Here is a 19,634-nt window from a genome sequence, read left to right on the forward strand (position 1 = left end):
TTAAACCCTAGTTTTTTCTCCCTGACCCTCTGTATAGCTTTTAGGCCAGAGAACAACCCATATGTCACCTTTACCTCCCCTTTTAAACTCGTCTAGGGTATCAAACCTAGGAAACCAGTCAAATTGCATACCCACTTTTTCCTTTGTAACCACCACAGACTGGCGATTATTGATTTTATGAAAATGATTGACATTGTTTCTTAAAGTACTTTAATTGTACTTTCAAATGATACCAATATTGATAGGTTACGATGAATAAGATTAGAGGTATATCTGCTTGAAACGAATTTTGCGCGAGGTGTAATTTGGTAGACGCCGAATGTATGGGAACGCGTGTCAAGCGGTACTCCCCGCCTACAGGTATGTGGTTGTAGTTTGCTTATTTATTATCCGATCGTAGAAATTTAAAAAGCAACAGATAGCTTAATAATGTAGTTAAATGATTTATATAACATATTTTTTAGCTAAGTGGCCGTTTTCATTGCCTTTTTGAGTCACAAAAATCAAAAAAGAGAGTAAAAAAAAAGTATTTTTTGCATTATTATTAATTAAAAAATAACTAACAAAACTATACTCTTCACATATAATAAATCTTAATCAGCATGTTATACGCTTTCAATCGACACCTCATTTTTCAAAATTGGATAAGGGGTTCTAGACAAATTGGCAAAAAATTGAAACCCGGGACCGCGATCTTTGTGACGTCATAGTTAACCCCCCCACAGTCTGAGAAAGTGACAAGTCATTATTTCGTACTCAGTAAAGTCTACCGATCACAACGATACCACTTGTCAGCAGTATACTCTCCAGTCACATCAACTTCAAAACTAGACGACTTTTTTCAATTCCGCCGCCTTACTACTATGATTTATATGGTTTTATTTTTATTGTCACGCTTTTAGTAGACTTGCAACTTGCGTTGAGGTTTTAGTAGACTTTGGCGTCAATTGCTTTTTGGTTTTGAATGCAGGATACTGGTGATGATTTGAAGATGTAGATATAAATAACGTAGGCAGATGAACTTTGAATAATTTTTACTTAGATTTCTTCAATACATGCATGTTGATAATTATATAATTAACTTATTGCTTAATTACACCATTTTGAAATTAAGAAAGGGTGAGTATGTGAGCGCGCGTTGACAGCGAACGGCGAAGAGTGACATGCAAATTAGATGCGGCTGCGTCCCGCGCGCGGTGCATTCCCCTCGGATGCTCGTGAGATTAGGGTTCCTTAACATGCCCCCCGGCGTTGAAAGTCCTGCTTTCAACAGGATCGTCATCTAGTGGAAGAGGGCAGATACGATTGAAGGCTCTTCTAATGATGCCTCGACTTGTTTGGATATCGGCGACTCTGGATACTCCGTCGATTCCTGGATGAACACGCACGATACGTCCAAGACTCCATTTTAAAGGTGGAACAGCGTCTTCTTTAATAATGACCATCGTTCCTGTGTCGAGGTGTCCTTTGCATGACCTCCATTTTGTTTTTTGCTGCAACTCAGAGACATATTCCTTATGCCATCTCGTCCAGAAGTGCTGGTGGATTTGCTCAATGCGATCCCATCGCTGTAGTCTGGTCGGATTTATGTTCTCTAGTGGAGGAACTGGCAGAGCGGTAAGAGGACGTCCGACCAAAAAGTGACCTGGCGTTAATGGATGAAGATCAGAAGGATCTGAAGACATTGGTGATAGAGGTCGTGAGTTAAGCGTAGCTTCAATTTTGACTAGAACCGTGTAAAGTTCCTCAAACGTGAGGTGGGAATCGCCTACAACTCTAGTTAAATGGTATTTAAAAGACTTAACTCCAGCCTCCCATAGCCCTCCAAAATGTGGTGCGTAGGCTGGAATGAATTTAAAATCAACGAATTCATTCGCCATAAACTCAGAAATGGAGGATGAGTTTTGTTTTAGAAATGCGTTAAGTTCATTTTTGGCCCCGACGAACTGAGTGCCATTGTCTGAAAAAATGGTGGCAGGTTTTCCGCGACGCGCAATAAACCTGTGTAAGGCAGCAATGTATGCCTCCTTTGTCAAACTTGTGACCAACTCGAGGTGCAGACACTTAGTGGTGAAACACACAAACACTACGACATAGACCTTTATAAGTTTGCATCCGCGTCCTCTACGGTCAGCAGCGAGAAGTGGTCCCGCGTAATCTACACCCGTGGTTTGGAAAACATAACCTGGATTGAGGCGCTGCTCAGGCAAATGACCCATTATAGGGCTGACTGTTTGAGCCCGTAGCTTGAAACACCTCAGGCATTTGTGTGCGACAGATCTGGCTAAATTGCGACCGCCAATGGGCCAAAACTCATCTTTAATTGATGATAACAACAATTGGGGTCCAGCATGCAATAAACGAATATGTTCTTCAACGAAAATAAGACGTGTCAATGTGTGTTTAGCTGAAAGCAATACTGGGTGTTTTTTGTTGAATTGAAATTGTGAATTGTTTAATCTGCCGCCTACTCTGATTAACTCTGCTTCATCAATGAATGGTGATAAAGATAGAAGTTTGTTTTTATTAGATAATGGTTGTTTTTTGACTAACTGATCGTATTCTTGAAATGATTGCCTTTGAGACCATTTTAAGAGTAAAGTGAATGAATTTTGTAGTTCAATTGTGGTGAGTGGTCCAGACTTTTTATTAATTTTATTTTTACAATTATAAATGAAACGCAATGCATATGCAAGTGCTCTTTTCAGTTTTAGTAATTTAGAAAATCTTTTGTAATCAATTAAATCGTTATTTAAATCTAAAGAGACTGCTGTAGCTGTTACCATTTCTGGGATTTCGAAATTGTTTTTTACGAAGTTACTTGTAGGCCAATTAGATTCATCTTCTTTTAGAAAATCTGGTCCATTCCACCACATGGACAAATTGGGTAATTCTGACATGTTCACTCCGCGAGATAACATGTCTGCTGGATTTAGAGCTGTTGGCACATGGCGCCATTCGTGATTAGCAGTGAGCTCTTGAACTTCAGCAACACGATTTTTAACGAATTGTTTTAATTTATTAGGCTGAGTTTGGAGCCAACCTAAAACGATAGATGAGTCAGTCCAGAGAATGCATCTTTTCACTGGCAGACGAATGGATTTGAGTACTTTCTCAGTCAGACGTGCAGCAACAAGGGCACCGCACAATTCTAAACGCGGAATTGTTGTAGGTTTTAAAGGCGTGACCTTACTTTTCGCACATAGCAAGTTAATCTCCACTTGTCCGTTACATTCCGACCTAACGTACAAGCATGAGCCGTATGCGTCCTGAGACGAATCACAAAAAGTGTGAATTTCAATCACACTATTTGGATCGCCATTGATGACACAGCGCGGAATTTTTAAATCAAGTACATGATGTAAATCAGATTGAAACTTGTGCCATAAATTTACAATATTTGAAGGTAAAGGATCGTCCCAATTACATTTTAATAACCAAAGTTTCTGTAACATGATTTTAGCTTGAATGACGCATACGCTTAAAAGGCCAAGCGGATCATATATCTGTCCTATGGCGGACAGAATTGACCGTTTGGTTGGATTTTGCTTAACGGTTTGCTTTATTGAATAATATAATGTGTCATCACGTGGTGACCAACCCAGGCCCAGGGTGTTTGATGAATTTGATGACCCTTGGTCGCCGAGGTTCAATGTCTGACATGAATCTGACTGAGAGAGTTCTATATTGGATCTGATTTTGCGGAGATTGAAACAACCTGTGGACAGAACTTTGCAAACGCCTTCTTTTATTTTTATCAATTGCTCCTTTGTGTGAGCACCTGTGACCAAATCGTCGACATAAAAGTCGTCACTAATAATTTGGGCTAATTGTGGATCTGAACATTCTAATGCAAGTTGTTTCAAGCACCTGATGGCAAGAAATGGCGCTGATGCTGTCCCATACGTGACTGTATTCAATCTGTATATTTTTAATTCTTTAGTGGGATCATCACGCCATATAATTTGTTGTAAATGTCTTTGATTGTCATGAACTAAAACTTGCCGGTACATCTTTTCGATGTCCCCGGTCAAGACGTATGGATATTGTCTGAATCGCAAAAGAATCGATAATAAATCGCTCTGTATCGTGGGTCCGACCATTTGGAGGTCATTGTATGAAACTCCCGATGTTGTGGCAGCACTGCCATTGAAGACAGCACGAAGCTTCGTAGTAGAGCTTTCGCGTAAAATACCATGGTGTGGCAAATAATATGGATGTGTGTTTGTTTTTGTGTCATCTGATTTCGCCTCAGACATGTGTCCTAATTCTATATATTCAGACATAAAGTCTGTGTACATTTGTTTTAACAGTGGTTGTTTGTCTAGCCTACGCTCAAGCGATAGGAAGCACTGTTTAGCACGATTGAATGAGTCACCTAAGCAAGACTCTGGTTTCTTGAGAGGGACCGCGACGGAGAATCGCCCATCTGGCATTCGAGTAAAGTTCTCCACGAAATTCTGTTCACATAAACGCTCTTCTACAGAATACACTTGCTTTGAGCTGTCCGACACCTCCTCAAGACACCAGAATTTAGCTAACTGTTCTTGTACTGTATTGTTCGCGATCAGATTACAATGTATAGGTTCAACTGAATGTGTATTTTTGTGATTGAGCCCTCTGGTAGGCCCGCCAACTATGTAACCGAGCTTTGTATTTTGTAATATTGGATAACCGGTACCCAAACCAATTTGATCCTGTTCAAGCAGCTCCCAGAATATTTCAGAGCCCAATAGAATATCTATGTCCGACGGGTTGTCGTATTCTGGGTCTGCCAGTATCACATGTTTAGGTATATTTAGTTTAGGTACAGGTGATTTTAGAGTCACAATTTTTGGAACAACGTAGAATGTTAGTTCGGCTTTAAATTGGCTAGTTCTCGATTCGATTGTTGCATTGCACCTTTTAGTGATGTGTGACAAGAGTTGTTCATTCAACCCAGTAATGGATGATTGTAAATCTGTATGTTTAATTTGCAATTTACGTAACAAGGAATCCGTCATGAAGCAAGACTCGCTACCATTATCAATAAAGGCTCTTACTTCATGGCGGTGGTTGTCCTTGTCGTACATATGGATCACGGCAGTTGAGAGTACGCCTCGCCCTGTTGGCTTGAAGGAGTGTGCTGTCGCACCCACAACTGATGGCTCAGATGATCCTGACTCTGTATCTGTATGAAGTACTGAATTGTGTTTTTGTGAGCATTTCATGCATGGGCCCAATCTGCAAACGCGAGCCTGATGACCGGGGCGGAGGCAGTTTTCACATAACTTGAGCCTCTTAACCGATTCTGCTCTCTCGTTGACAGGTTGTCCTAGAAACTGCTCACACCTATAAATGCGATGATTTTGCTTGCACAAGGGGCAGCTGTATCTATATGTTGTATATTTTGGTTCTGGTGAACCAGTGACTGCTGCGAGACTCTTGACGTACTCGGCAGATTTGTGTCGGTCAGCTCTGGCGCTGACACTTGTGTTTGTGTTGTTATTACTCATGTGTAACGTTTCAAGTAAATCGGCTCTGTTTTTTAAGAATGTCATGAAATCGTGTAACTTAATACCTTTTAAATCGGATTTATGCTCTTCCCATTCCCTCAATGTCCTCGAATCTAATTTTGTACTCATAATATAAATGATGAGAGTGTCCCATGAAGTGGTGGGCTCTCCTAGAGTCTCTAAGGCTCTTAAGTTTTTAGTAAAAGTGTCTATTATTTTACGAATTGATTGATATGACTCTTTTTTGTTTTGTTCTAAAGAGAACAGCGCTTGGATATGATTTTGAATTAGTATACGCTTATTGTCAAACCTGTCGCACAACAAATCCCACGCGATTCTATAATTACGAGCTGAAAACTCTATGGATTTGATTACCTGCGCAGCGGCTCCCTCCAGGGATGCCCTTAAGTAATGAAACTTTTGTATATCCGAGATCGCCGTGTGTTCATGTATCAAGGACACGAACAAATCGTGAAACTCTAACCACTCCTCGTACTGACCGCTGAACTTTGGGATCTGGATCGTCGGTAATTTAATTCCACGAGTGCTTGTGTGTCCCACCTTGGTACTCGAGCGTGCATGCTCCTCACCTGAAACGTACGAGGCACTGGAAGAATTATCGTTATCATCATTTTTGACAGGTTTATTGGCGTTTAAGATCTCCTGCGCAATGGCAATATTCGCGTAAAATAAATCTTCAAACTCTGTGCGGGCGGCGGAGTGAACGGCCAAATCATTTTCATCAACTAAAATATCAATTTCAGATTGAATTTCCTCAAATTGTGCATAAAGTGCGTCCATTCTACTTAAACGCGCTTGTAATTCAATCACTTGTAATGACGACAACGAATCTAATTTTTCAACATAATTGATGAAATTGGTTAGCCTCCCCTTAACTGCACCACGCTTACGTATTAAATCTTTTAAGTCCGACATTGTGTAGGGCTATGGGAATATAGGATAAATTCCGTTACTTGTATAAAACCTTAAATAAATGATCTTAAAATTGTATATGAATTGCAATTAACTTGTATATAAATTGTATATATGAATTGAATTGTATAAATGAATTGATTTCAATATGATAATAAAATGTATATAATTTGATTCATTAAAATACTTTGTATAAGTCTTAAACATGTAAACAAATCCAATTTCATTTCATTTCGCATTAAATTCCTAATGAGTTCATGGTTACGTCACTTGTTTACGCAAAAATGCAACGCGCATTAAGTCGAAACTTGCTCAGCTGCGGCCGCCGGCCGGCTAGTAACAGTGCTCCTGGAGATAACTACCTATGCAACTATGCGATAAACAACTAATGATTTTAAAGTTATGAATTATTTGCACGATATATTAATGAATTACGATTTTAATGTTTGATTTTTAATGAAAATGTATGTAATAGTATGCAGTAATGTATTAAATGTTTTGCATACGTATACGTACCTACCTACCTAACGCTAAGTTTGACTTTTATTTGCACTAAATAATTGTAATTGGTAGAAATAAATGGTTTACATACCTATTTAACGCCTTAATGGTAACAATTTGGAAAGAACTCACTCTTAACCACTCGTTTCGGCCTTAAACTTTAAATTTCACTTTGATTTCGACCAATCCTTTGTATAATTGCAAATTTCTTGTGTGATGATTGCACTTTAGGTAGGTAAATGTGTTGACTCTTCGGCTCAGCTGGTTCAAACGTCCTGGATATCTCACTTAGGGCTTGATTCTTGTATATCCGGCTCGAAGGACCATGTAGACTTTGGCGTCAATTGCTTTTTGGTTTTGAATGCAGGATACTGGTGATGATTTGAAGATGTAGATATAAATAACGTAGGCAGATTTAACAATAGAGGTGTCCCAAAAATTCGTTGTCTAATAATTAGTATGATTTTTCTTACTTTCACATTTTTTACCAAACTATAAAAAAAGGGTAAGTTTTATTTTTAGGTAGTTTTAGTTTATTACGTTAAGTTTTATTTTTAGGTAGTTTTAGTTCATTACTTTAAGTTTTATTTTGTAAGTAGGTTGTGTTCAGTGTCTTTTGTGTAGGTATATTTTTACTTTGATTGTTTTATATGACAATAAAATATAAAAAAGGGAAATATAAAGAAAAATCTGTTTACTTGATACGCACATTTTATTTCTTTCACATACATCAAGATTCTAACAGACTAAAGTCTTTTCAATTATCACCTATGGATACGGATTGACTAAATTAATTACAATTAGTTTCATTAATAACTTGCTACTGGCAACACTAATTACAAATCTTACATTTTATACAGGGTGGATAATCTTGGGGGTTTAAATACAACTATCGATATTTATTATACACTTTTAGTGAAAATTTTTGGTCTAGTTTTTCATGAGATTTATTCAATTTGAATCTACCAATTGTTTTTTTTTTTTTTGTTAGGATTTTAAACTATCCACGTCTCATGAAAATGCAGTTAGACAGTTACAAAAGTTGATCTACAACTTTTACTAGTTCAGTTATTGAAATAAAATGAATAATTTGATTTAAATCACCAAGATATCCATCCCGTATGTACTTGACTATATTCGACTATCTATCTAAGGCAAAATTGAAAAATGCCTTTAAAATTTAAGTTTAATTTCACAGAAAGATAGAAACATAGTTATGACATGCTACGCATTTATACTATGACTTGGATATTTACACTGGTATGATATGTTGATATATTATAGTTTAATATAACTCTATATGGATATGTATAGCATAAACACTTAAGTGTCCTTGGTTACTATCGTGTTTAAATTATAGTAATTATAGTTCTTTATTTATTTAATTTAGACGTAAATTGGACAAAATAAAATCATACAAAACAGTACTTCTTAGTAGTGACCTGTTTTTTTAAATCTAGCCAGCGTCTGAGATGTAAATAGTCTAAGATATAAATCCTACTAAACGACATTTGCTATGAATCCTTCTTCAGAGATTAACATAATATAATTCACAATTTTATATGGTTTCCAAATCAAATTTGTTTAGTATGGCTTAGGTACACACTGCCAGGTAGTATAACAAAACGTAGAAAATGTAGTAGACATAATAACACCACTGTATAGACCGACCAGCCATTCGCAGCAGAGCAACTGAAAACAAATATAAGTAGGATGACTCTTCTTTGGAGACACGACTAGTATTAAAAATAATAGGATGAATCTTCAGATACTTTCTAGCAATACGATTGGCTGGCCGCTTGATATATTTTGAATTATATTCTTCTTCTACTTAAAAAAATATCAACTGAAAGAAAAGAGAAGAAAAAGAATTACAACACATGTAATTTTAACTGACACACTAGAATGTAATCTGAGAGAAACGAACTGCTCAGGTGCCCTAGCCGAATGGCATTTCTGCGACGCGAAACGAAAACGAAACGCCGTGAAAGGCAGTCTGGTTCTGTCGCGCCAATAAGCAAAAGCGATAGAGATAGATATCTACGAGCGTTTCGTTTCGTGAGCGTTTGTGCCATTTGGCTGCGTACCCTGTTAATTTCGTTGCAAAATGGAAAACGAGAAAAACGTAACGGAAATTGAATATTCTAAACAATGCAAATGAACTAAAGACGACTCTCAATTTCATTAAAGTATTGGGGAAATGAAACACCAGAAAATATTGATGAAATATAAAGGGGCCGTTTTGTTAAAAAATTGTACGGTACAGTGTATATTTTTGTCAAGTTTTTTATTACTTCTACTGGGAATTATGACTTTCGATATCAAAGTAAATCCGTTTATTTTTCGTTATCCTTTTACGCTTTTACTATGTGATGGAAAAGTCAATCTTTTACCAAAAATGCTTCAAATACTTTTAATAAAATCACCATTTTAGTGCCTAATTGTTATTGAAAGTTTTAAGCGTGATAAAGAAAATAATATCTTTAAACATTTTTCTTTTACGAAACTTCTGCGTTAGTGTTTTTTTTTCGTTGAGGCCATATCACACTGACAAGTTGAAGGAAAGACGAGCACGCAACGAGATCACCACAAGCGCTAGTGTGATGGCCTTCGCTGCGGTACCGGGCCGAAGAACCTTATACGCGGACCGCGGTATATTTACGAGTTAACTTCTTGGTTTTCCTTTGGAGATTCCTTTTTTTTTAATACAGTGGATGCCCAATAGGCAGCAGCATTAACAGCCATGGCTGTCGCGTCCCTTAGGTCTAGTTCTGAGCAGTGTGGACAGTGGAGCCGTGATGGGGCATGTGGGGCACACCAGTAAGTTAACACGAGTTAACTTAATTACGGCAGCGAAAGTATTAAAGTGACTACACGTGTATTGACGTTCACCAGTGATAACGCTGTTTTTTTTAACAAAAGGGCCTAATATGATTAATTGCTAAGTCACGGTGTTTCATTGAAAAAATACGGCCCTGTTTTCTGTAAAATACTAATGTCATTAAGGGGTTGAGTATTTGAATGGTGTTCAGCTAATGACTGACGCTTTTATTTATTTAATTATTTACCTAGTGAAAAACTATTTTCAGAGTTTCAGGAAAATGAATATATCTAGTAAAATAGACGCTTCTGAAAACATTGCATGTTTTGTACCACCTGCGATTCCACTAAAAGGTTGCATAGTTAATTTTGTTACAGGCTTATGCATACAAAATACTCTGGATGTGAGCACTATATTTTGCACTTTGAAAAAACAATAAATATGTAAACACTTGTATTATTTATTTTAGATTAACCATTATTAAAAATCATTTGATTAACAATAATCCTAAATGTATGGATGGATGGTGAAAAAAAGAAAAATCTACTTTCACCCGACTGTTTCAGAAGAGTCATGTTTACATGAAACTTTTCATTGTTTGCAATGATAATTTCCTAGTTATTTTCCAAAAAAATCGTAGCTGTATTCTGAATTAAACGTAGGTTTATAAAACAGAGTAGGTATGTGTGATGTATTGCAGTTATTACTTTCCTTGATCTATATTTATTCAATTTCCAAACTTTGTCATGTCTATTCATCATAAAAAGTAAGTAATACTTACAAATAAATTGCAGTAACTAAATCTAGCAAGTCTTACAGACATTCATTTCTTTGCAAATTATATCTATACTCTATACTATTAGGTTTTAAAAAACAATTAAATTGTAAATTTTCGGGAAGATAAGTCACAAAAGTCGGTTAACCAATTAGATACAAAACCAAGTAGAACTGTCACTGAGTGACCTGTTTTTAACCTTCTTATTTGGTCGTTTAATGATTTAATTTACCCTCAAGTGATTTAAGGGCCATTTTGAGGGTAGATTTTGTTTACAAATATGTAAATTAAATACCTTAAAATATAGACTAATTTGGTATAGGTGAAATTATTACCTAGAGAAAAATATCAAACATTTCATAAAACAATACTTATAAATAAAATGGATTTTTCCTTAGATATCTATGAATATCACAGGAAGTTCTGAGCTTAATTTCAAGCTCAAAATACAAGACTTGAACGATCAAACATGGCATAAAATATTATAGATATATAACTATGAAATTCATAACGGTGTTAATGAGCTTAAAATTACTACATAGTGCACAATTAAAGATTAACACGTTCGCGGACGCGTATTCTATAGCATACGTTTTTGTACTCCTTCTGGTGACGCGTATGCTATAGAATACGTTATTTGGTTTGAATTTCTGCGTCTGTTTGCACAGTAATCTTCTTGTTCACAGTATAATATTATTCACCAACATTTCCTCTACCATTCACTAGAATCATAGTATGCATACTGCAACATTACATAGTTTTATCGCAGTTAAAAAATATGCTGTGGCGTCACAGATCGAGTTCACCTTTTTGTGACGCGTATGCTATAGAATACCTCTTTGTATGGAAATTTGCGCAGTAGCCCCGCGAGTGTCACCGGGAGTTGGCCCGTGAAATGTGGCCAAATTTCGAGCGCAAACGCAATTTTATGGATTGTTTAAAAAATCATAAGTAATTATTTTTACAGTTTATATATATTTTTGTGTTGCGGTTTTGTTAACAAACATGTCCACTGTCGTTTTATAATAATACACCGTGATTTTGGTTACGATAAATTAAGAAAACCGAGGCATGTTTACACCTATTATTTGAGTAATTTCCTTCGTACTTAGTCATTGCTTTGCTCATATAATTGTGAATAAACCCTATTTCTGGTTGATACTGACTGTTTACGTTGATTTATATCTTTTTGATTGAATTTTGTTGGTGTTTAACTACTTGAACTTGGTTTAGATGCTTGTAAAATAGCATATAAAGCTGGGCGAATCATCGCGTAGTGAGAGGTAGTGGATAAGTTCTACCCAGAAATCATCGCACCAAATGAAGGCCTTTAGCACCTATACAACAGCAGGTTTGAACAAACATTATTCTAGTCTCAATGACGAAACGGGTGACTACAGTTCTGACGAAAGTTAGGTACTCCAAAAGAGTCTGTAGGAGATACACATTTAGACAATTCTTCTTGTACCAAAAAACTCTGTATTCGTGAACAAGCTTTCTACTTTTATTTGTGGGCATCATCCCCGCAGCCAGAAACACTAAATGTTTTATTTGATATGATTCTACAGAATGAATCTGCTGTATCACCATCTATGGATCGTATGCTATAGCATACGGTGTCATATAAGATCACATTTTGACTCAGTATTGTGTCACGGTATGCTATAGCATCGTATGCTATAGCATACGGTGTCACATAAGATCACATTTTAACTCTGTATTTTGTCAGGTATGCTATAGCATCCGAATGCTATAGCGTTCCTCGTCACATAATAACCCTAATATAAGCTGTCTAAGGACAGGTATGCTATAGCAGTCGAAAAATTCCCATACAAAATATTGGTGTCCCAGAGGGGTGACTGAGCGTCCGCGAACGTGTTAAAGCTAGGTTTTATAAAATTCATAAAAACAACTTCAATTTCAATTATGGAATTCATGAATAACAACTTCAATTTCAATTATGGAATTCATGGATAACAACTTCAATTTCAATTTAACTTAGAACTTCATCAAATGTAGGTAGGATGAAAGTAAGGTTATAGCCATTGTAGTTCAATCGATTTTCAGCAATTCGACGTCTTGCGTCTATTTTGCGTGCAACTTCACACCAAGAGTCAGTTGCACCAAACCGTCTGTTACCGAATTTAGCGTTCGCAATTTTTTTTATGGGAATTCCCAAAGACGCAACAAAGCGTGACGTTGATATGTCTGTTCTGTGGTAGATGCAACTGGCCCTAAGCGTCAATTCAACTATGTTTTTGCTCGACACAATATTAGCGCATATGTGTAATGGCCTTAATAATAAAGTTAACTCATAAAACATTAAAATACCTAATTAAATATTTTAGTTTGGATGCAAACAAGTAGCATTTAATGCTTTAAAATTCCTAAAATCTCTCTCTCCCTTATGCAAGGGTATCGCACAAACCAGTGGGTCTTGTGAATAAGGCACTGGTCCCACCGCGAGCTAGTAAGCTATGAGCTATCGGCTATAAATACGAACAAAAGATAAGCACCCCCGTGCAAATAAAAGAGACACGGCGATTTTAATAGCTCACTGCTGGGCGAGTAACTATAAACATCGCCGTGTCTCTTTTATTTGCACGAGAGTGATTATCTTTTGTTCGTTATTATAGCTCATAGCCTACTAGCTCGCGGTGGGACCAGTGCCTAAGGGCATAACTCAAAATGACTTGGTGAAAAAGGGCACATGTCCCACCTGCACCTCGGACTTGTGCCCTTTTTCAAGTCATTTTGAGTTATGCTCTTATTCACTGGACCCACTGAAACCATAGTGCGAAAGCGTATGTCATATAATGATAAAACATTTCGAATGGTTCATTTTAGTACTCATAGTATGCAGCATAAAAATATGGTTATTGAAAGATTAACAGCTGCCTTGAAATATAATAAATAATATTTATTTATCAAATACATCAAATATATCAATAATATTTATTTATAAATAATAGGTCTTGTAGTAGGTATAAGACCTATTTACGTACAATAAAAGTAGTTAAGAAAGTAATAGATATCAATAAAACATATATATTGACGAACAAAAAACATGTTATGATATGATTGATAGGAACGAAAAATATATGATTAATTTTCAATAGCCACTTTACTGCATCGTTGGATAATGGCAAGTTCTGGCGTTTAAAAAAAACGATCTAACGGTTCCATTCGAACTTTAATATGCGACAAATACGATATGGATGGGATATGTCGATGTCAGTAATTAATATAATTATAAACGTAAAACTTCACTTTAGACAAATGTCACCTTTGTCACTGTCGACTCTGTCACGTCATGTCCCACCCGTCATGTTAATGAATGTTAATTATAAGATGTAATGTTTTGAAAAGAAGTGGCCCGCCGAGTTTCTTGCCGGTCCCATAGTGGATACCCCCCTCCAACTGAGGGGGGACTGAAATCTTCTCGAGGCTGACGCGTAGGGTTAGAGTCGGCGTAGCTTTATTTGACGTTCGTAAGCGCATTGTAATATGCCTACTTGGAAAATAAATATTTCATTTCATTTTATTCCGTATCGTATTTAGAGCTAATATTAAACTGATATTTAAGTAGGAATGGACCCGGGAATCAGAAATTATACACAACGCTAGAATATAATTAATAATAGACAATATACTAATAGGGTCAAAAACTAGGTAAAGCTGTGTGTTTTTGTAGACATTTTAAAGATTAAGTTAGTCTAACTGATCGTACTTTAAACAAGTAATTTTATTATACCGATAAGAATAAAGTTAAGTAATCGGTCAAGTCCGCTAGTTCTATGATGTCCACAGGAAAGTCAAACAACTCAATTTTAAAAGTTTTTGATCCAACAGCAACATTCGTTATGAATTATGATTAAATTAACGAATTTTCAATTAACATTATATAAATGTAAATACTGTGTTTATCGCCTTCTTACAGAGCACACTTAATGTGTTAAAGTGTTCACATATTTTTGATACCATTTATAGTCTCACAAAACCGACATAAAATGTTTACCTATTTGCTAAAACAATTTTCGATATGGCTTAAAATTTACATGATAATGAATTTATAAACCTAGGTAAAAGACGCATTGTATGCGAAAATCAATAAGCTACCGAAGTGATGTATAAAATTAAGTTAACAAAACTATAATCAAATCACTCATTATTTACAGTTCACTGCACTCACTCACGCACGATAGTTCTAATTTCAAAATTCGTTTTTTTTTACGTTGGTACTGGGTTGCCAGTATCAGTAAACGCGACGTGTCCCGAAAGCACGATCAACGAATGCTCAAATTTCAAAATTCGAATTCTAATTTTTTTAAAGTTTGTTTACGTTGGTACTAAGTTCCCGGCATACAACGCTAGATGCCCAGAAATCAGGATCAGAACAAGTTGCAGGTTTTGGAACGTCGCGCTGGCTTTGCCTGGGGCAGCGCATTCTTTGTCTCGGTATTCGTAGCAGAAATTCTGAAAAGAAATTATGTTATTAGAATAAAAGGTCAAATGAAACTAAATAAAACATACGTTTTAAACTCTTTGGCCAGACTTTTAAATCGTTTTTCGCAGCGCGAGAGAGCGTTCCGCCATATAGAGGATTAAAGGAAGCTTTTTCTTTTACTAAAAACAATCCATTTTTAAACAGTTGAGTTGTAAGTGCTAATAGAATTTAAAAGCAGATTGAATTTTGTGTATCTGTAGTTTTACAGGTAGGTGTTGCATTTCATGTATTTGCAATTTAAATGGGATTGGAGATATTCTATATTTGAATAGCTAATTTGATTACAAAATAGGAATAAGAAACAGCATACAGAGTGCACTTCTGGATAATATTGATGTATTTAGTATAGACGGTCAACCAAATCTTGGCACTACAAAAGGCGCGAAATTCACACATTCTATGGGAATTAAACCTTCACCCTTCACCCTTATATTTTAAATATTTTTTTTACCATACCAACTAATAAAGGCATTCTTTGCTATTCGAAAACGGATAGCAAAATTGCATTTTATCCACAATGAGCGCAAAGTAACTTCATACAAATTTTAACTTAATGTCTTAAGCGGGCCGGTAGATTTTACCTATAAATGATGATTCTGAATCATAAATATTGAATAAATTGACGGATTTGATTTACTTTCATGTTTTAAATTCATTATTTTGTTCGTGTTGGTGTGGTGAAAATTTTTGTGCTTCACTCGGTGGCAAAGTTTGTTTAACCTTCGTGCCTTGAAACCCTCGCAACGCTCAAGATTCCACTTTCTGAACCACTCGCTACACTCGCGGTTCAATATTGGAATCTTTCGCTCGCTCAGGTATCAATATTGGCACGTGCGGTTAAACAACTTTGCCTCCTTGTAAAACAAATAACTATGCTCGTTAATGATTCCACTAACGTCAAGGTTGGCACGCGCTTTATAAAGAATTGGTCGTGAGTCCTACATTTTTCAAATTCTCCGCTTCTTTTGTGCCAAGATTTTGGTTGCCCGTTCGGGGCTCAAATTGAAATATTGCCTTTATTTTTTTATCATTTAATTGCAATGCTTAATTTCTCTGCGACACGTCAGTCGGCGGTGTATCCGCTCTCGAGTAGGTACTGTAATTCTCTGAGGTCGGTACTTTAGTAACTACAGACAAACCTTTATAATATTCGAAGCCATCTGCTTTAGGAACTTGCTGGTGAACACGGCAGCTTCATCGCCACACGTCCTCTGCACAGTTTCCTCCGAGCAAGACATAAACTCCTGGAACGAACTGGAAGAAGAAAAAACATGGTTAAAAGGTATAAGTATTAAGCGTTCTTCGAATTGTGGGGCGCCCTCCACCGGGTGCAGCAACACGTCGCGGGACTGTTAGACACGTGCAGAGTACTGCAGACTGCACACTGCAAACATCACATATTAACTAACTAAGCTAAGAGTAAAGGTGGTATGGGCATTTCAATTTTGATGATACGAGTAGGTAGCGTGCTTACAAAAAGTTTAGGAGCACCTTGTTAAGTAAGTAGATACAAATCCATTCAGTACGTACACTGAATCTGAGCTAAAAGTATCAAACAAATTGTGTGACAGCGCTACTAGTAATACCAGTACGAGTATATCATTCTAGATGTAGCACTAAACTTGAAAATTCCGCTTAAACGACTTAATAACCTTTTATCTTGCTTTAGTAAAATCTCAGATAATATTTACTAAGAAACACTAATGATAGGAGCGAAATTCATTTCTAAGTAGTTTGCATTAGGGGGAAAAGGCAAATCGTTTCCGCGCAAATAGAGGGTACGTTGACAGAACAATGGCTTCGCTTTTAAACGTCTAATTGGAGTGGAAAAGGTTGAATTAAGTTCCATAATCTTTACGTAACTGGAGATAAACCGTTTATATCTCTCGAAACCTAAGAATGCCATCGCATTTTTTTTTTGACAAGTCGGAAAATTACCATAGGATATCGTCACTACTTTAAAAAAAAACTTGTGTCTTTGTCTGTCAATGAAAAGAAAATTGTAGTAAGTATGTATGGAAAGCATATAGACTTACTGCGTTTTAACTTTGAGGAGCAGCGTGAGATACGAGATTTTTTCAAAGTAGTGACAATATGTATGTATCATGTTTGTGTTGCATAGGTACTCGTATGAACATAGTAGGTGATTATGTGAGCCCCGTAGAGTACTTACCTAAAAATGGTTTATTGCTATTATTGAAATTGACTGGTAGAAAATGCCTTAAGGCATAGTCTGACAAATGCCTTTATTTTATTGTGCATCGAGGTTTCAAATAAATAAACACAGGACGTCCGACGTTTAGAAGATGACGTTGTCCCCAAGGTCTCAAAGAGTACATAGAAGAATATAATGCGTAAAAATCGTGAAAGTCTAAACCATTATTGAAATATCTAGTTTTTTACTTTATGCACTGTTAGATAGATAGATAGATAGAATACTCTTTATTGGCACACCTTAGCAAAAGATACAGTGGAGACAAAACAAATGATTATAAATAGAGGCAGACAACAGGCACTGTTATTTGAGCCTTTCCACTAGCAAAGTTTAAAAAAATCTATTAATTTTCATAACCATTTTCCCCGGAAAAAAATACCGTTTTTGTTTATCTTTCCATTGTGCCAGCGTAGGCAGCGATGTGTAAATCCTATGATAGAGGAATATTTTTAATGGAGAAACTGACCGGCGGCACTGGGAAAGGGTGCAGAAACAATATTTGTTTGCATTGTAAGTATGTTTCGCTGCGCTGTTGAAAATTCATTGCAAACAGGGTTTATAGAAGTTTTAATAAAATTGGCGTTGGCATAGGTACATAAGTTTTTCAGATTATACAGCGTTTAAGCCTTTTACGGGAAATAAATTAAACCAGACAAAAATCATTAGTGTTAGTGTTAATATTAAGAAGTGTTTTAAGTTAGGTACTCATAATTTAACCCCGTCAATTTTTTTTTTAATTAATTCTCAGCAGCTAATGTATTGTATACATGCTTGCGATGACAGTCAATGAAATCAACTGTCAACGAGCGTTGAACGACGTTGCCGTTGAGAGCCCGAGTTGACGCTCGGACCGAAGCGTTCGGCAGGGCTTGCAGCCGGGCGAGCGTGCGTGTGCGTCCACCCTAAGGCCGTTTTCACATTATCCGATCCGATATCGGATGTCGGAAGGATTTCAATAGAAAAAATCCAAGATGGCGCCTGTAATGTATGGGATATCGGTCCGACATCCGATATCGGATCGGATAATGTGAAAACGCACTAAGCAGCGTCGATTTAGGACACTTGTATGAGTTTCACATACAACTAACGTACAAACAAGCCATACTGGTGTCGTAGCCGAATGGCATTACTGCGACGCGAAACGAAAACGAAACGCCGCGAAAGGTAGTCGGGCTCTGTCGCGCCAATACGCAAGAGCGATACAGATAGATATCTACGAGCGTTTCGTTTCGTGAGCGTTTCGTGAGCGTTTGTGCCATTCGGCTACGTACCCTGATGTGGATTGAAAAGTTTATCAACAAAACTAGTTTTATCTGCAAAACTTGATAGCAATCGATTAATTATTCGATAACCACGAAGAATAAAAGTCATTAGCAAAAATACATACAACCTAAAACACCTCATTATCATCTGCATACCGAATGTTTTAAACATTATCGGCAAATTAACCATTCAATTGAAGTTAGCTCGGATAACGAAGCCATTACCATCGAATGGGTCCCTAATACTGAATAAATTCAAGCAGCATCCTTAAACAGTTGAATGGTCACAATGGAAGAAAAATCGGACCTTTTGGGTTTGGGACCGCTTCGCCTACGTCCCATTTAGTTACTCTTAACTTATTGTTTTCATTTTGGTAAACTGTTCTGATTTGTCAACATTCCTACATCGTCGCTGAACTAATATCAAGCTTATTTCCATGGGGTTTATCGTCCTCATTATAAGTAGTCTGAATCATCTGAGATGATCGTTTTCTGCGCTCTTATCTGTTCAACAAAAGCCTTTGTTTCTATTATCATATCATACAGCGGCTAGCTGGCGCTAAGCTGGAAGTGATTTCGGAGAATGGGTGGTACGGTAATGTTGAAGAATGGTCAAAATGGGAATATGGACGAGTTACGAAAGTGACGAAAGAGGATTGTACGAAACGAGTCTGAGCCTAATGGAGGAAAAATCGGGCGTAATGTGGGAGGGACTGATAAAATTGATTGATTGTGCCATTATAGATAAATATTATGGATCGCAAAACACTAATGACGGTTTGTGTATTGAATAGTAAGTAAAGATTAATCAACGTCGACTTTGCAGATTCACGATTTTGGCCTAAGACTTTACATTTATTTGGACCTAAATCTACGTAAGATGCTGCTGAGGTCAGCATATCTCTTAGCTACATGATAGTAAAGTGAGTTAATGCATTTTTCATCACACTCGCACAGTAATGTGCTATTGCAGGCAGGCGGCGCGGAAGTAATAGAAATATCAACTTTTTTTATCGCTTTTCTCTGTTTTTGTTGCAAGTCTATTTGAAAAACATTGCGTGTAACTCAAGGCGTATAATATTGAAAACTTGACTCTTTAAAACGCTTCGGCAAGCGGTGGCGATA

At 36.7% G+C, this 19,634-nt stretch overlaps 2 protein-coding genes across 3 annotated transcripts in view; both read right to left on the reverse strand.

Moving 5' to 3' along the window:
* Positions 1–940: 940 nt before the first annotated feature.
* On the reverse strand, positions 941–7,310 carry LOC125233344. Its single transcript, XM_048139326.1, has 2 exons — positions 7,021–7,310; positions 941–6,085 (listed from the first exon to the last, which is right to left on the reverse strand). Exon 2 carries the CDS (start codon positions 5,622–5,624, stop codon positions 1,224–1,226), a length of 4,401 nt encoding a protein of 1,466 aa, XP_047995283.1. The 5' UTR covers positions 5,625–6,085; positions 7,021–7,310; the 3' UTR covers positions 941–1,223.
* Positions 7,311–14,006: 6,696 nt separating this feature from the next.
* Positions 14,007–19,634, reverse strand: part of LOC125233158 — an 85,569-nt gene continuing 79,941 nt past the window's right edge. For both annotated transcript variants that reach the window (XM_048139044.1, XM_048139045.1), the window contains 2 exons: positions 16,172–16,286; positions 14,007–15,001 (listed from right to left, as the gene is read on the reverse strand). In XM_048139044.1, the coding sequence (XP_047995001.1) occupies positions 14,864–15,001; positions 16,172–16,286 (253 nt within the window). In that variant the 3' untranslated portion in view covers positions 14,007–14,863. The remainder of the gene's footprint in view (positions 15,002–16,171; positions 16,287–19,634) is intronic.

The sequence above is a fragment of the Leguminivora glycinivorella genome, chromosome 14, assembly GCF_023078275.1.
Source record: "Leguminivora glycinivorella isolate SPB_JAAS2020 chromosome 14, LegGlyc_1.1, whole genome shotgun sequence".
Classification (NCBI taxonomy): Eukaryota; Metazoa; Arthropoda; class Insecta; order Lepidoptera; family Tortricidae; genus Leguminivora; species Leguminivora glycinivorella.